The 16,640-nt window shown below is 38.0% G+C and overlaps 1 protein-coding gene across 6 annotated transcripts in view; it reads left to right on the top strand.

Annotated features, from left to right (window-relative positions):
- PTPRM (protein tyrosine phosphatase receptor type M) overlaps positions 1–16,640 on the top strand; it is a 773,521-nt gene that overhangs the window by 478,927 nt on the left and 277,954 nt on the right. For all 6 annotated transcript variants that reach the window (XM_077900010.1, XM_077900009.1, XM_077900008.1 and 3 more), the window contains 2 exons: positions 6,328–6,529; positions 9,259–9,361. In XM_077900010.1, the coding sequence (XP_077756136.1) occupies positions 6,328–6,529; positions 9,259–9,361 (305 nt within the window). The remainder of the gene's footprint in view (positions 1–6,327; positions 6,530–9,258; positions 9,362–16,640) is intronic.

Genomic DNA, 16,640 nt, shown 5'->3' with positions numbered 1-16,640 from the left:
ATTTCTAGAAGTTTATCAGCCAGTAATACTTCCAAATACAGAGGAATATATGTGTGTCCAGGTATTTTCATTGTACCTCACTAACTTTATATGGCTTTCACTCAAAAGCCTAGTAAGTGAACTCCAGATTCCTGGTCATGAGAGTAATGCATCAGCAAGCTTTCACACACACACACACACACACACACACACACACACACATAATATTATATATTTTATATTATAATTTTATATTATGTATATAAAAGAGAGAGAGAAATAGACAAACCAAGAAAGAGACTCTTAACTATAGAGAACAAACTGATGGTTACCAGAAGGGGAGATGGGTAGGGGATGGGGGATATAGGGGATGGGATTAAGGAGTGCACTTGTCATCATGAGCACTGGGTAATGTATGAAAGTGTTGAATCAGTGTATTGTACACCTGACACTAATATTACACTGTATATTCACTAACTAGAATTTAAATAAATTTAAATAAAAACCATATATATATATATATGTATATAAGGTACTGAGAGAAGACAGAAGAACAAAGTACTGTACCTTCTCTACTAGAAGTAGCAATCCTAACAGCAACTAACTATAGAGAGAATGAAATAAGTACCAAAAGCAAATCACTTTAACATGTGAGGTGTGTAAAGTCCAGTGTTGTGTGGGCACATAGCAAAGTAGAATAGTCTGGATTTGTCAACTGATGGGGGCGTTCAAGAGTTGGAGACACCCCAGGATCCTGAGCCTGGATAACTGGGCTTAATTAATGACTATTGATTGAGATGGTAAGAATGTAGAAAGAAGTAGAATTTAAGGGCCATGTCAAGGATTTTCATTTCAGTATTCAAGGCCTTCCATAATCTAATTCCAATTTATTTTTTATTTTTTAAATTTTATTTATTTATTCATAGAGACAGACAGAGAGAGAGAGGCAGAGACACAGGCAGAGGGAGAAGCAGGCATCATACAGAGAGCCTGACGTGGGACTTGATCCAGGATCTCCAGGATCACGCCCTGGGCTGCAGGCAGCGCTAAACCGCTGCGCCACAGGGGCTGCCCCGTCTAATTCCAATTTAAATTTCTTACTGCATCTCCTATTATTTTTCTCCTAGAACTTAATGAGCTATACATATATAGAATTTTCTTTTCTCTGAAAACCTTCTGAACTATCACACCACATGCTCTTATTTCTTCTTTCCTCCTGATGCTTTTGCCTCCTCTCTCCTCCTGTGAGACCTTTGCTGCTCTCAGTTTTTCATCCAAATATCGTACTTTTCTCTGAAGTATCCTAGGTTCTTTCCTCCCCTGAAATCAGATTTCATTATTACTTCCTCCAATTGCTTGGCTCTCCGTTAAAGGACTGTATCTAACACTGGCGAGATTCCAGCCAAGTCCCACTCTGTAGAAGATTTTTAATCCCCTTCTGGCCCCAAATTGCATGTTATTCTATTTTGATTGTCTATGAATCTTTTAGTTCAGAACTTGAGACTGTAAGTAAAAGAAGGGAAAGTAATTTGAGAAAATTTCAGGCACCTACGTATGAATTGGAAATCATCCCATAAAACTGCAGAGGCCCAACGTGGAGTGTCAGTGTTCTTCATAGAGGCTGCATTAGAATTGCCTTGGCCCTCAGCCAGAGATACAGTGCAAGTGTGGAAGCAGTCCCAAACTTTCCTTCTGGGAGTTTCCCACTGCTTTACTTAATAGACATTTAATAAACATGCATTAAACTAACAAATGAAAAAATAAATGCCAAAGGGACATGGTACATTTGGGTGTACCCAACACCCAAACATAGAGGTGTTTTTTGGTGTCCTTTAGAACAGCTGCTCAGATATATGTAGATGGAGCATCCACTCTCACACAGGCAGTGGATTCTAGAGTGGATTGCTCCTCCTGTTCCTAAGGAACTTGTTTTTTTTTTTTTTTTAATTCCTGGTATTCAAACTCCGAGGGCTCTGGATGGCTTTGAGGAGGATCAATAACCATTCTGACATCTTGCGTCTGCATATGTACAACATACTGGCTTGTTAGGGATTTGTTAGAAGTGAGGGAGAGTAGGGGCACCTGAGTGGCTCAGGCAGTTGAGCATCCAGCTCTTGGTTTGGCTCAGGTCATGATTTCAAGGTTATGAAATAGAGCCCCACGTCAGGCTTTCTGCTCAGCATGAAGTCTGCTTGAGATTCTCTCTCTCTCTCTTTCTCTCTCTCTCTCTCTTTCCCCTCTCTCTCTCCCTCTCCTTCTCCCTCCACCCATCCCAACTCTCTCTCTCTCTCTCTCACACACACACACATAAATAAATAAAATATTTTTTTAAAAAGTGAAAGAGAGGATCCATAATTTTAAGAATGTCTAAATTAGTATGTATATGCATTTTTATGGGTTGGGGAGAGAGGATCTAATAATCCTAGCAAATTCTTGAAGGGCTGTGACTGAAACACCCATTACAGATCCCCAGTCTAGCTTACCCTGTATGACCATGGCAATAGGTGAGTATAAACCCATCAACCCTAGTGGAGCAACAGGTCCTTAGATAAAGCATTTGCTTTCTGCTCTATAGTCAGTGTGGGAGCAGCAACATCCTCCTTGCCATACTGTGAGCATTTATGGGAGCACATGCACACACCTCTTCTCCCCAGTGGCCTTTTTAGGAAAATAATATGCTGAGTGTCAAATATTTACTGATCACCTTGGGATCAGAAAGAAGAATAAGACATCAGTCACTCCTCAGAAAGAAGATACGATTACGTGAAAAGTTCCATTTCCTTTGGCATATTTAAATCATGATTTAAGACTACACAAGAGCTTTTACAGCACTCCCTGATGCATCGCCAAATGAACTATATGAACACAGTCACAACATCACGCATTCGGCTGATCCAGTGATTGTTAGGCCTCCTTTGGAAGCCTTTACTGAAAAGTAAAATGGGAACTCTGGCTTCAGACACGGGCAGGCGGACACATTTTGTTCCAATCTCGCCTGAACTCCCAGCGTCTTTGAAAGCATTTCCTTCTTAAGACACTTTTTTCCTTTCCTTTTTTTTTCTTTTGATTTCCATGATAGCTCTCTCTATTGGCATTTCTGGCTTCATTTGTTGATTTCTCCTCCTCCACCACTGATTATATTAAATGTCAGTGTTCTCTCTCAAATCCTTTCCCCAATGGCCTCATCCATTCTCAAATCATAATAGTTCAGTGCCACTCACCCCCACATCTCTATTCCTGGACCAGACCTCTCAGATCCCAGCTTTAAACCATGCACACCATGGCCACAAGCCAACAGCTCATTTCCCCTCATTCATTCCATTGCATGTCAGTGAGCAGGGCCATCTTTTGCTTAAGCCCCAAATATGCCACCTTACCCTTGATTCCTCCATCATTCCCTCCACATTCAACCTATCACTGACTTCTGTCCACTTTGACTCTCAGATATGCCACTTCTCTTCATTTGCTGCTCTCCCCCCTATGCTCACCTTCGTCCCAACCACTGCACCATCACAGGGTGTAGTTCCTCCGTGGTCTCTGCAGGAGTACCCTGTGACCTCCCTACTTGCCCACTGCCTCCTTCCAGCAAACCACTGCTCCTCCTGCCGTTAGTGTGGTCTTTTCATAAGGGAAGTTTGATCATTTGGTTTTCAGGCTGAAAAATGTTCAAAGGCTCCCCCTTGTATGCATCCTGACTTCTCATCTTAGGGTACGGAGTGCTGCACATATGGCCCTGCCCATTCCTCCAGCTCCTGTTCGAGGGACCACACTCACCTCACTTGCTAGGCTCCGGTCTCACAGGCCTTCCTTCTGTCCACTAACTATGTGCAGAATGCTCCTGCTTCACGGCCTTAGTCCATGCTCTTCTTTCCCAAACTCAAGTTCAAATCTCCTCAAATTAGCTGTCATCCCCTCAGTGGCTGCTTCTGCAACCATCTGTGGTAGCTCTACATGCATCCCTCTCTGCCCTACAATATTCTTTGCCTGAGCACCGTGTGGGTTTCATCTACTCAACTTTAGTATTTTAAAATGGTTCATTTACTTACCGTGTATCTCTCCCAGCTCCACCCACTGCAGTCCAGATTCTTAGCCACCTGAGGACATGGCCTGTGTCCACCCACTGACCGTGGTATTTACAGAGTCTGTGTTCACACCATCAATATCTGAATGGAATGAATGAATCTGAGTAGGGAGAGAAAACAGGGCACGCTGGCCCTGTCACATTCCAGGCAAGTGAAAGTTCATGAGTAAAAGCAGTGTCAGTGATACAGAAAATCTTTGTTCCCTGACCAAGACAGGAGGTAATGTAATGTCATTGTGTCGAGTATTCAGAAACAAATTTGGAGAAGATGTAGGCAGTTCTTAAGCCCAGAGGTAAGGAGTTTGGACTTTGTCTCATATACAGTTGTATCCCATTACAGTTTTTAGTAGGACAATGAAATGAACAAGGAAGTGTACCTAGCTCTGGGGTGGGCAGTGCTAGTCCTCATTTTCATTATACTGTATCATAACTGTTGAACTGCTTCTCTACTTCTCCACCAGATCGGTCCCTCCTCCAGGACAGGTACTATGTCTCATCCACCATGTGAGATCCCAGCTCAGAGCACATTGCTTGGTTCATTGGAGGCAGGCAATGAATATCTTGAGAATGAGAGAATGAATGAATGAATGAACTTTAGGGAGCAAATAAGCCCTCATAGCTTAGCTTAGATCTACCCTCTCTGAACCACCCTTTTCTATAGAAGTGTCAGAATGAGGACCAAGTAAGCAACTAAGCACACAGTGGTGACGATGCTGAAGTCCCTTCCAGAGCAGCTGGTGTAGACACTGTCTTGTCTCTGGACTCAAAGTAATATCGTGAGGGAAGTTAGCTAGAGGGTTAATGACAGAGATGCTGCCTAACTCTGAGAATGGCATGCACTGTAGTGATTAATATATACAACAAACATTTTCTTGCCAAAGCTTAGATGATTCAATCTAAATATTCTTTCAGAGAGGTCTCCCTAATTATAATGACATGGTATAAATATAAGAAGAAAGAATGTCAATTATCACTCCGTATAATAACAGTGTTAGTGTTCACGCACATAAATTATAAGTAAGTTTACCCATTTAAAAGCAAGAAAAGTGCTCAGTTTTGCAATTTAAAACTTCTGAATATGCCGCATTTAAAAATTATATCATTACAACCAGTAGAAGTTAGTAATCACCACTAAAATGCATGTTCGTGAATAGTTGATGAACTACTTATGTTGAAATTCTTTCAAAAATCATTTAAAAGGGCAAATTTAAAGACACCTATGATATATTTATTTTAACACATTCCAGGCTCGTCCAATGTGCCTTGAACACCTGTTATGTGGCATACATATGAGAGATTCTAGAGTGGTACTGCCTCAAATGGCAGCTCCTGGTCAGGCATGGTGATTTAAATTTTAGGGGTGTGCCGGTGGCTCAGTGGTTGAGCTTCTGCCTTTGGCTCAGGTCAAGATCCCGGAGTCCTGGGATTGAGTGCCCCATTGGTCTCCCTGCAGGGAGCCTGCTTCTCCCTTTTCTTATGTTTCTGCCTCCTCTCTCAGTGTGTCTCTTATGAATAAATAAATAAAAATTAAAAATTTTTTTATTTTAGTTAGCTAAAATCAAATAAAATTTTCAGGTCCTCGATCTCACTACTACGCTTCAAGTGCTCTGTTGCCACTTGGGGCTCGTGGCTACCATACTGAAGAGTACAGAATAGAACATTTCCATGATATTAGAAAGTTCTATCGGACAGTGTTGCTCTAAAGAAAAGAAGCAAATATGACCCCTCAGAGCACCGTGGTCAAGAACTACTGACTCGTGTCTAGGATTTATTTTGAGAGCAGATATCTTTGCCCACATTGATGAAAACACTTAAAAATACCCTTGTTTCCAGTAGACAGTAATCCTGTTCAGCACTAAATCAAACTGGCCCCTGGATGAAAGATGAGGCCTTCTCCTTGTCAGGTCCTTATCTGTTTGAGCTAGTTTTACATTGTGTGATGTCATTTTAAGCCAACTGTAATGTAGTTTTCCAAAGTGACATTTTGAAAGCAAACAACTTCAAGGTATTAGCTTAAACCTGAACTCATCCTTTATGTTCTAATCTACTGGCTCTCAGTTCCTCTGTCTATAAAAGTAATAACTCATAGCAGTTTTGGCTGAGTTCCTGCGCCCTTTCACCGGATCCAGGATTTGAAAAGTCTAAGTGAATAGCGGAGCTTATCATAAAGCATCTGACAGTGCATACATCACAAGGGTTTATTGGATAAAGATGTGATCCTAGTCCATCTGCTCCAGATATTTTATCACATTCTTATTCTCTTGCAGATCACCTACAAAGCAGTCAGTTCCTTTGACCCAGAAATAGACTTATCCAATCAAAGTGGAAGAGTTTCAAAACTGGGGAATGAAACCCATTTTCTCTTCTTTGGACTGTATCCCGGGACCACGTACTCCTTTACCATCCGAGCTAGCACTGCTAAGGGGTTTGGACCTCCAGCGACAAATCAGTTCACCACCAAAATATCAGGTATTAAACATTTGTGAGTTATGTCTTTTATCACAAGTAGCAGCTTTGTACTTTCTCATTCCCATTGTCAAGGATACAAACCTCATCCAAACTTACACACTGTTTTCAGATGAACACTTTGGCATTTATGAAAATCAGACTCATGGAATTGAATGAGATGCTCCAAATACTTAAAATTTGAGAGCTTAAGATCCTCCTGCATTAGGAAGTAGCTATGTTTTAACAGTTTGCATTGGAGGGCCTGAGCATGAGTGAGGGTTCTGGTCTGCATGCTCTTGCCCCCTTCACAGTTCAAGTTACCAGAGCAGCAGCTTTGGAAAGATCTCTGCAATGAGCCATGAATGATTGACTGCCCAACAGAAAGACAGCATTATATGGAGTCTGCTTCCAGAAGGATCAGCCATCCTTGGGACTTTCACCATTAGTAGTTGCCTGTCCTCTGCAATGACAGAGGGGTGGCAACAGGCACTTACAGCCTCCAGCTTTTTGCTGGTAGAGACTCAATTATGCCATCCAACCAAAGACATAATTCGAGAAGTATTTCTGGGCATGTGCAACTGTGCAGAAAATGTCTTTGTGCTTCGGACTAGAGGAAATGGAGTTGCCATCTGCTGTGGGATATATAACAGCAATAAACACAATCCCATGGACATTTCCTTTTTCCATTTTTCCCCCTTTGGGTATAAGTGGGGAAGTATTTGAGTTTTGGCTTTGTGTGTTTTGGTGGGGGGTAGATGAGCAGGAGGCAGGTGAGGGAAATAACGCTTTTAATCAATCGGTGTTAGCTAAATAATAGGCTTGCTTTCATATCTATTGTCCTCATTTCTAGTTTTTAGAAAGTTTTTGCTTAGAATTGGAGGCAGGGAAGTGCTTACAACAAGAGTACCTAAGCACTTGATTAGGTTTTCAGAGAGGGAGGTTTGGAATTTTGTTTTTAGGCAATTATAACTTCTAGGGAAATTTTTCATCATATAAGATTTTGTTTATGATCACAAACTCAACTTGAAGTCCAAAAGACACTTGATATTTCTTTGGAAGAGTTCAGTAATAAGAATAATAAGGAGAGTTGGAAGACGAGGAAGAAGTCCTTGGGAGGTTAGGGAAATGGCATAGGTCATACATTTCTAGACACTGCTAGACTTAAAATCAGAAAATCTGGCTTCTAGTTGTAGTTGTCCATGCCTTCCCTCTCTGATCATGATAAAGTGCATTGATACCTGGATGTGATTAAGATGATATAATCTGGTGCTTGAATTTATGATGGAGACTAAAGAGGAAACATTTCATATTTCATATCCTTGAAATATGGCTTCAAATATGAAGAGGATGTTCATTTAGAAAAGATAATTCATTTTTACCATTTCTGTTATATAAAAATTCTGGTTGATAGGAGTCTGACCACCAGCTTCATACAGTTCTATTCAAAAACAAAGACAGTTGACATTTTAGTTAGCCTGCATGGACTCATCAAAAATAACTATTTGATTTTTATAGTTCAGAGAAAATTACAGTTTATGGGCCCCAATTTTCTACTTTCATGGACCTCAGATAAAGAACTATTCTCTCTACAAAATGTAATTCTATGTTATGAATTGGAGTTAATTTTTAATAGAATTGGAGTTAATTTTTAATGCTGAGAAAATCCAATAAATGGAAATGAGATATAACCCATGTCTCTTACATAAAAGCTTTTTATATGTAAGAGATGTAAAAAACTATATATATTTGTAAAAAATAAAAATGATCTCTAGTGTTCTCATTAGGTACCTACACCTGTGAGTCTTCAAAAGACCATGTGCCTCCCACATCACAGCTTCATGAAATGATCTCTCTAGTCCATGGCAAAGACAAGATTACTGGAGAGCTTTGTCATTATCTTCTCATGATTAAGACTGAACTATCTAGAAAACAAAGAATGCCAGGAAATGGACTTGGAAATAGGATTCACATGAAGTGGGGGAAAAAAAGTAACATTTGTAGAATTATATTTGCCTGGCTCTATTATCTCTTTGAATTCCCATAATAACCCTAGGGGATAATTTCTCCTATTTTGAAAGAAGAGTAAATTGAAGCTCCAGAGACAATTCATGTGCCTAAGCTCTTAGGCTGATTAAAACAAAACAACAAAAATCAAACTCAAGCCTTTCTTGCTCCAATTCCTTTATCTTTTCCACCTTCCTGCTCTCTCTGAGAGCCCGCCGGTGGTCACTAATTTCAACAAGCCTTCTACAGGCACCTAAAGGCCTCTTCAGATCCTTAGATGGATCTGTGGCCCACACAAGTTTTCCTTATTGACTTAGATGTGAGAGCTGTAATGTTCCATTTTATGATATTAGTGATTATTTCTTACATATGCATTTAAAGTTAAAGAAAAGCATGCCTACCAATAAGTCTGCAAATTATAAGTATCTGACTTGATATATTTTCTCAAGCTAACCTACACCCATTTAGCAAGAATGCAAATCAGGAGACACAATGTTACTAACACCTCAGGAGCCCCCTCATTCTCTCTCCCAGCTTCAAATCAAAGAAGTCCACATATACTGGTTTTAGCGGTGGTTCCTGACAGTCTGTGTAGGGTGTATACACAAAGGCTGCCCGTGGTCGGTTCACAGCTGCAATTTAAGCTCACTGTGTTTTTCATGTTCTCCGCAAATGGAACTCACCATTTGATTTGAAAAGATCAACCAGAAATAATGAGTCTCCCATCTCACACATTTTTCCCCCAGCACCGTCTATGCCGGCTTATGAACTTGAGACCCCCTTGAATCAAACGGACAATACAGTGACAGTCATGCTGAAACCTGCCCACAGCCGAGGCGCGCCTGTCAGGTACCGAGTAGAGGAGGGGTGGACTGGCTCTAGGGAGATTAGACCCTAAAATCAAAATTGATTCATTTCTTGGCTGTGTTTTCTAGGGATCTGCTATGAACCTCAGTCAGCCTGTAAACCCATATTTTTATTAGCTCTAATTAAAAGAAATGACTCAGGAAAGGGAAAGTGCTTTGATGTGGGGTGATCAAGTATTGTGTACAGTTTGATTCTGATGCAAGTGGGTTGTTCTTTGAAGATAAGGAACAAATGCCTTAGTCTGTTGAGAGAGGTGGCTTTACTCCTAAAAAGTAATTGCTTGCTGCAATTTAGTTACCCAAGGGCAGATGCTATTTTTATCCTGAGCTCTATTCTTTAAATGGACCTTCAAGTTTTGCTTGTTTGTTTGTTTGTTTACCTGGGCTTTTAAGTCAGTTAACTTTTGGGAAATTGGCTTATTTCTCTGATGACTATGTGGTATATATTTACTTTTTTTTTTTTTTTTTTTTTTTTTTTTAAGAAACAGATGATTGGAAGGAGCACTGTGAAGTCTTTATTTGAACATATTTAAGTTTATTACCAACATGTAGGCCCCATTTCTCATTCCATGATGATTTATATAGCTAAGAAATTACGAAGTGTATCTTCTACGGTGAATGAATAAAATAAATTTATTCTTCCTAGAAAGGAGCAAAGGAATGCCTGAATAACTCTTGAGTATGAACTTGTCATAAGCTCATTAATCTATATAAATGAAATTTCTACTTGTTTCAGAGGGATTTAGATATTCTGTGCTATAAGAATAGATTCCCTTCAGAATAACCTTTTATTTTGAATAGCATGCTCTGAGGAAACATTTTCATTCCCATTTAAGGCTATATGTTTTTTTTTTCTATATTTCTTGTTTAGAATTTTACTTCATTAACCTTTTGAAACTTGGCTCTATTTGATCATGTTTTCACGACAGTATCATAGGATAATCAGTTGGACTTCTTTGTACCTGATAAGATATGTACAAGTTTCATTTCACATAGTTAGGAGTAAAAACAGAACAGCATTAATTGATAATAAGGTCAAGTTAGGGTGGAATCACAGGAATTTTTATTTGAAAAATCTACAAAATTTAAGGAGACAATTTTTAGTTCACTCTATTGACTTACTCGACATAGTAGTAAGGGACTTTCATCTAAGGGATTTAGGATGGCCATTCATAAGTGCACTCCATGAGAAGACTATGAAATATGTAAAAGCTTTATTCCAAATTTAAGATATGTATCCACTGACACTACCTCGCCCCTTTGGGTTGACCTGTATGCAGCGCCCAGGGGTTGCCCTAATCCACGTGACCCCAGACACATACTCATTAGATGGCTGGCCAAGATCCGAGTGTATCTGTGGCCTTCCGTCAGACTTTTTCAGTCCAGAAAGCTGAAATATTATTAAGTGAAAATTGATGCTCTGACCATGGCCAGAGCATCATTTTCTTGTGACCAACTTAAGAGTCGCCTAGACTCAGCAATGTGAGCTGTTAGGATGGGAGTCAGGGTTCTCCTGCAGAAGTATCACGATCAAATGAAAGGGTACAGACCACTCACCTCCAAATGGAAGGAATCTGAAATCCTAACCATTTCTCCAAAACAATGGGTTAGTCCCTGTTCTACTTTATTCTCATATAAACTCCTTTTCATTTTCTGATCTTTTTGCCTCTTTCCTTCACACTCTTTCGGTTGGATTTTCATCCATGTCTGTGTATAGATCTTTCCAAGTCTGAGTTTTCAAATAATATTCCTTTGAGCAATCGACATCATCTCCCTCCCCAGTTCTCCTTTCCTTATTTTTTTAAAGTGCTTCTTGCATTCCAAACTACGATTGAGGAGATCCCTGGGTGGCTCAGGGGTTTGGCGCCTGCCTTTGGCCCAGGGCGCGATCCTGGAGTCCTGGGATCGAGTCCTGCGTCGGGCTCCCGGCATGGAGCCTGCTTCTCTTCCTTCTCCTGTGTCTCTGCCTCTCTCTCTCTCTCTCTCTCTCTCTCTCTCTATATATATATATATATATATATATATATATATATATATATATAAAATGAATAAATAAATAAATAAATAAAAATAAAATAAAAAAAACAAACTACAATTGATATTTTCTAAGTATGCCTTTCAAAGGCATCATCTTGATTTCTTTTCAAAACGTTACAGTTTTTGGAGACTGGAGCCTTACTGGTTATTTAATTATGGATATCCTTGGGCTTTTTATTCTGATGTTATAAAAATACTCTTTCAACTGCTTGTCAGAGTGTCCAAAATACACACCTTCACCACGTCTCACATCATTTCTTGAAGGCCAGCCTCTAACTCTGCTAAGGTTTCAGTTTATGTTATCACAGCTTCCTTCACAGCTGTCTTGATGCCTTATTTCCAACCTCACTATTGCTCCACTTTGATTAAACATTATCTTATTATTGGCTAAACATTCCTTGAATTTGCCAGAGTCGCTTTTCGTTCTGTCTTTATTATACCTTCTTAGAGCCACACTATTAGCATCTTGAAATCAATAAATGTACTATGTTCATTATCTAAATCTATGCTAGAATCCAGATCAGTTCTTCTGGGACATATTCAGAAAGTATTGCAGGCAGACCCACCACAGACACCACCTTAACTAGAAGGATACTTATCTTAAATGAGTAAATTTTATGGGTATAAATTTGAGAATGGAAACTATCTTGACCCCAGCTGTCAAAAAGTTGTTTTCTATTATTGTGTTTTGTTTTTTGCAGAAAGTGAATGTTCTTATCAAGGGATTTGGTATTACAGTACAACATAATAGGGCTTATTATCTATTGAGTAGATGCAAGACCAATATGTCTAGAAAGACTAGTTTGGAAAAAATGTCCATAATACTCTCAAACTAAATGAGGTATATTAAAATTTTCGGTTTCATTTAATGTTTAGAGAAATAAGAACTCTGATTAGGGAATCATAGGGACCTAAAATATAAAGCCATAATATAGATTAAAACATTTGAACACATCTGGAAATTTGCAAAATGCACATGTAATCAAACTGCAATACAAGAAAGCTTTTCCCAAATGATAAGATAAATACTAGAAGAAGGAGGGAAATGGAAGTGAACATCTGCTTCCTTTCCTGGATTTTGCACAGTATTATATGCTCAAAAATACTGTCATTGTGTGATTTCCAAAGCCAATTCTTTCAATTGATTTGATTTTTCTTTAATCCATAATCATTAGGTTTAAAATCTCAGTCCTGCTTCATTTATGTACTTCATGAAGTAAGGTGGTTCTGCACTGATTTCACTACAAAACACTTAGCATTGCTTAATGCAGATTCTTTAAATTGCACTAAACTCTCAATGTAAACAATTGTTGTCTTTTTATTGATCAACACATCAGCTCTGTCACATAAAATTATTTAAATCCTGAGATGGCCAGGAAGAACACAAATTCCATCATTCTGGCTAGTAAGCTAGCACCTAGGACGGAATTTTACTGTCTGTTCATGGATTCAATTTTTTTTCTTTAATAAGACAAGAGAAAGATTAATTTTCTTTTATTCCTTTAGAATCACCTCATTTCTCTCTTTTCTCCTTTCCACTGTTCGTTACACACAGACACAATCCAACAGAGAAAATCCTTGTAATTTGCCAGTAAAATAGCAGCTCTAAACAAAGAATGAATTTTCCACAAACTCTGTGCTTTTCTTCCACTAACAAAAATTCTGTCTGTGATTTTACACTTGTACTGTGGGCAGTGTCCCTCATTAACGATGTTTTATACGTTCTAATGGTCTACAGCACGAGACTCCATCACACTGTTGAGCCTTTAGGTGATGGTGTTTTCAAATGACTCTCATTTTTGTTCCTTAGGCATTGTTGTTTCCATTTATTTGTAAATGTTTTGGAGCTATATGTCTTCTTAATTAAAACTCAGTGCTTGAATATGTTAATTAAACATTCTGATATTCATTTCAGTGAAATGTTAGAAAATTACCATTTTAAGTACTCATTCTTTGATTCATTCATTCAGGAGAAACTACCGAGTGGGGAAAACATCTATTAAATTGCCCGTCCACGGGGATGGGAGGTGGGCACCAATCACAGTCAACAACCAAAACATTACAACTGTTGCCCAAGTGTGCGAATAGACTTTTAATGGATGGCAGCCACTTTGTTCTTCCAACAAAGGCAGTCCTAATTATTTTTAACACCGAGCTTTTCCTGTCATTGGTAACTTCTTATACTATGGTTGTCTTCACAATGAACGCTTCCTCAATAGTTATATTTAAAAAGCAATTGGCAAATAGTTCCGGTTGCTGAGAATCAGGGCCACAATCTTAAAACAAATAGGAACTTCACTACATCATGAATGCGGAAGAGATGAGGCTATAAAGAAGGGATGGAAGAAATATTTTGCCTTATTTTATTAAAAAGCATGTTCCTGAAAAGTAAAATTTCAAATGAGACGGAATATTTTCTGTTAGGAAAAGGCAGGCATAAATGTTTTATTCATCCAAAATACTTTTGATTTTAAAAAAAAAAAAGCCTTGTACCATATAAAAACTTCAGTTTCATGTATAAATCAAGAATTTATTTATTTTTATGTAATATGTTCAGATTTTTATTAAATAGATTTCACCTTGAATTCATTACCGTAGTAGACTTGACAAATGTATGCTGTTTTCATTTACTCCTTTTTGTCATTTTTGCCTGAGTTTCGTTTGCCTTAAGTAGGCAGTCAACAGAATGTGGATGGATCTGAAACCATCATTGTTCACTTCTATTTCCTGATTTGCCCAAACTACTAATTAAATATTATTTTGTAACAAGTCAGATATAAAATTAAAAGTGTATTAAAGGATACGATTTTTTTTCTCATAACTGAGCTCTTTGTCCTTTGAAAACTCTCTGCTATGTTCTTAGACCAAGGTTAAGGACAGGTTTTCTATTCCATTGAGGATAAATAGTCAGTAAAGCAATTGTATTTATCTTAAGAGAATTTGTTATACTTCCTAAAAATGTTTGATTTGATTCTGGAGCTGTATGGAAAATGGAGCTGTATGGAAAATGGAATTTGTTCTTTTTGCGGTCATCAGCTTGGACCCAGAAGTTCTTATTAAAGGGATTCAGGGGGGATCCCTGGGTGGTTCAGTGGTTTAGCGCCTGCCTTTGGCTTAGGGCGTGATCCTGGAGACCCGGGATCGAGTCCCGCATCGGGCTCCCTGCGTGGAGCCTGCTTCTCCCTCTACCTGTGTCTCTGCCTCTCTCTCTCTCTCTCTCTCTCTCTCTCTGCCTCATGAATGAATAGATGAATGGAATCTTTAAAAAAATAAAATAAAGTTGGGAGGGCGTTTTGAGATAGGGTAAAAGTCTCTAGGGAATTTGGAAGCAAGGTTTCCAAGACCTTGAAGGGCTATCATTATTAAATAAATAAATAAATAAATAAATAAATAAATAAATAAATAAATAAATAAAGGGATTCAACAGGAGAATGTTGAGGATCTATGAAAACTACCACCTCAGATGGGACAGTGAAACAGATCTTTTAACAGTAAAAGGAAGGAAAGAGATCATTATAATTTTCCTGTAGAAATTACACTTGTTGGCATATAATTCATTATGGTTTAGGAAGCTTTAGATTAGGAAGTATGGACCAGATATTAATTTTTAAAAAGTTATTTTAAGGCAACGGCAATCCATTTGATTGTCTGCCATCAGTACATCCAAGGAAAGACATTTTCATTCCCTGAAAATCACCAGCTTGGGCATCCCATTCTCTTCTGAATATGCAAGGAGCCTTTGAGCAAATCAACATTGTGAGGTTCTTCTAAGGATTAAAAGAGGTAGGTTTTTTTTGTTTGTTTAAAAAAATACTCCAAACCATATTTTACATCCACTAACTGCTGTATAAGTGTTTTTTTCTTATGGTAGCACTTTCAAACAGTGTCAGTAAGTGGTTTGTGTTGTTTTTCTTTTCTTCATAGGACTAACTCTGGTCCTCTAGATTTTCCTTTGTTTGTTTCGTTTTATATATATTTTTTAAATATGATATCACAAAAAAACTTAATCTTACATGAAAACTAAATTAAGAATTTAACAAAGGTGTATCAATAAAATCATAAATAACAGAATTCCAGTAAATTCTAGTATCTCTACTACATTTTGAAATTTGATTGCATCTGTTTCCTATATGTTTCTGCATTTGCAAGTTTTTAGAAATTGATATTAAAAAATGGTAATGAACTCTTCCCTGCCCCCATTCTGTAGTACAGCTCTTTAAAAAAGTTAGATGTTTCCCTGTTATCTCCTGAATCATTAGCTAATGATGGTTATGGTCATCTCTACCAAATAAACTAAACTGTAGAACAAAAGGAAACCGATTTTCTGTTTATAACCATCCTGAAAGTGAAATTCATAAGATGATTTAGTGGAGAGTCGGTGAGACACAGAACTTGCTTGGCTCGAAGAAGTCTAATGTTCTGTTCACCTTTGAAGAATCTGATTCTTCTAACCATTTCTTTAAAAATATGTATATATATACATATATATATGTATATATGTATATATACATATATATACACACATATATATACGTGTATATATATATATGTATATATACTTGTGATTCAAGTACAATTTTATGGTCATTTAATCGTTATGTTAGAATTTATTCTCTAGATTCTATAAATTATCATTTTAATCAGAACAGTTTTCTCCAAGAATTTGATCTTGGGTCAGAGGAACCAGTTAAGTAGTGGTTGGCAAATATTTTTTATTACTTATTCCCCAAAAGTTTATGCCATTATTTTATTTTATTGTTGGAATGACAGTATTATTCTGAGAAAGGAAAACTATAGTGTAAAACCTCACAATGCAGAGTTGGCTTTAAGGTCCAAAGATCCTGTAATATAAATTTAAAGTAATATAATTTTAAGTTAGCCTACTATAAATCAGTGTATCATTTCCCTATCTAAACAGTGCTTTGCTTGGCAGCCCGGGTGGCTCAGTGGTTTAGTGCCGCCTTCAGCCCAGGATGTGATTCTGGAGACCCAGGATCAAGTCCCGCATTGGGCTCCCTGCATGGAGCCTGCTTCTCCCTCTGCCTGGGTCTCTGCCTCTCTCTCTCTCTCTCTCTCTCTCTCTCTTTCTCTGTCTCTCATGAATAAATAAATAAAATCTTTAAAAAAAATAAACAGTGCTTTGCTTTAAATTAATTAGAAACTATTGAATCTGTCAATAATCAAGACCATTGTAGACAAAGACACAAGATAGTGTCAGGTGTCAT

This window comes from Canis aureus, chromosome 6 (assembly GCF_053574225.1).
Source record: "Canis aureus isolate CA01 chromosome 6, VMU_Caureus_v.1.0, whole genome shotgun sequence".
NCBI lineage: Eukaryota > Metazoa > Chordata > Mammalia > Carnivora > Canidae > Canis > Canis aureus.
This window is presented reverse-complemented; position numbering and strand designations above follow the sequence as displayed.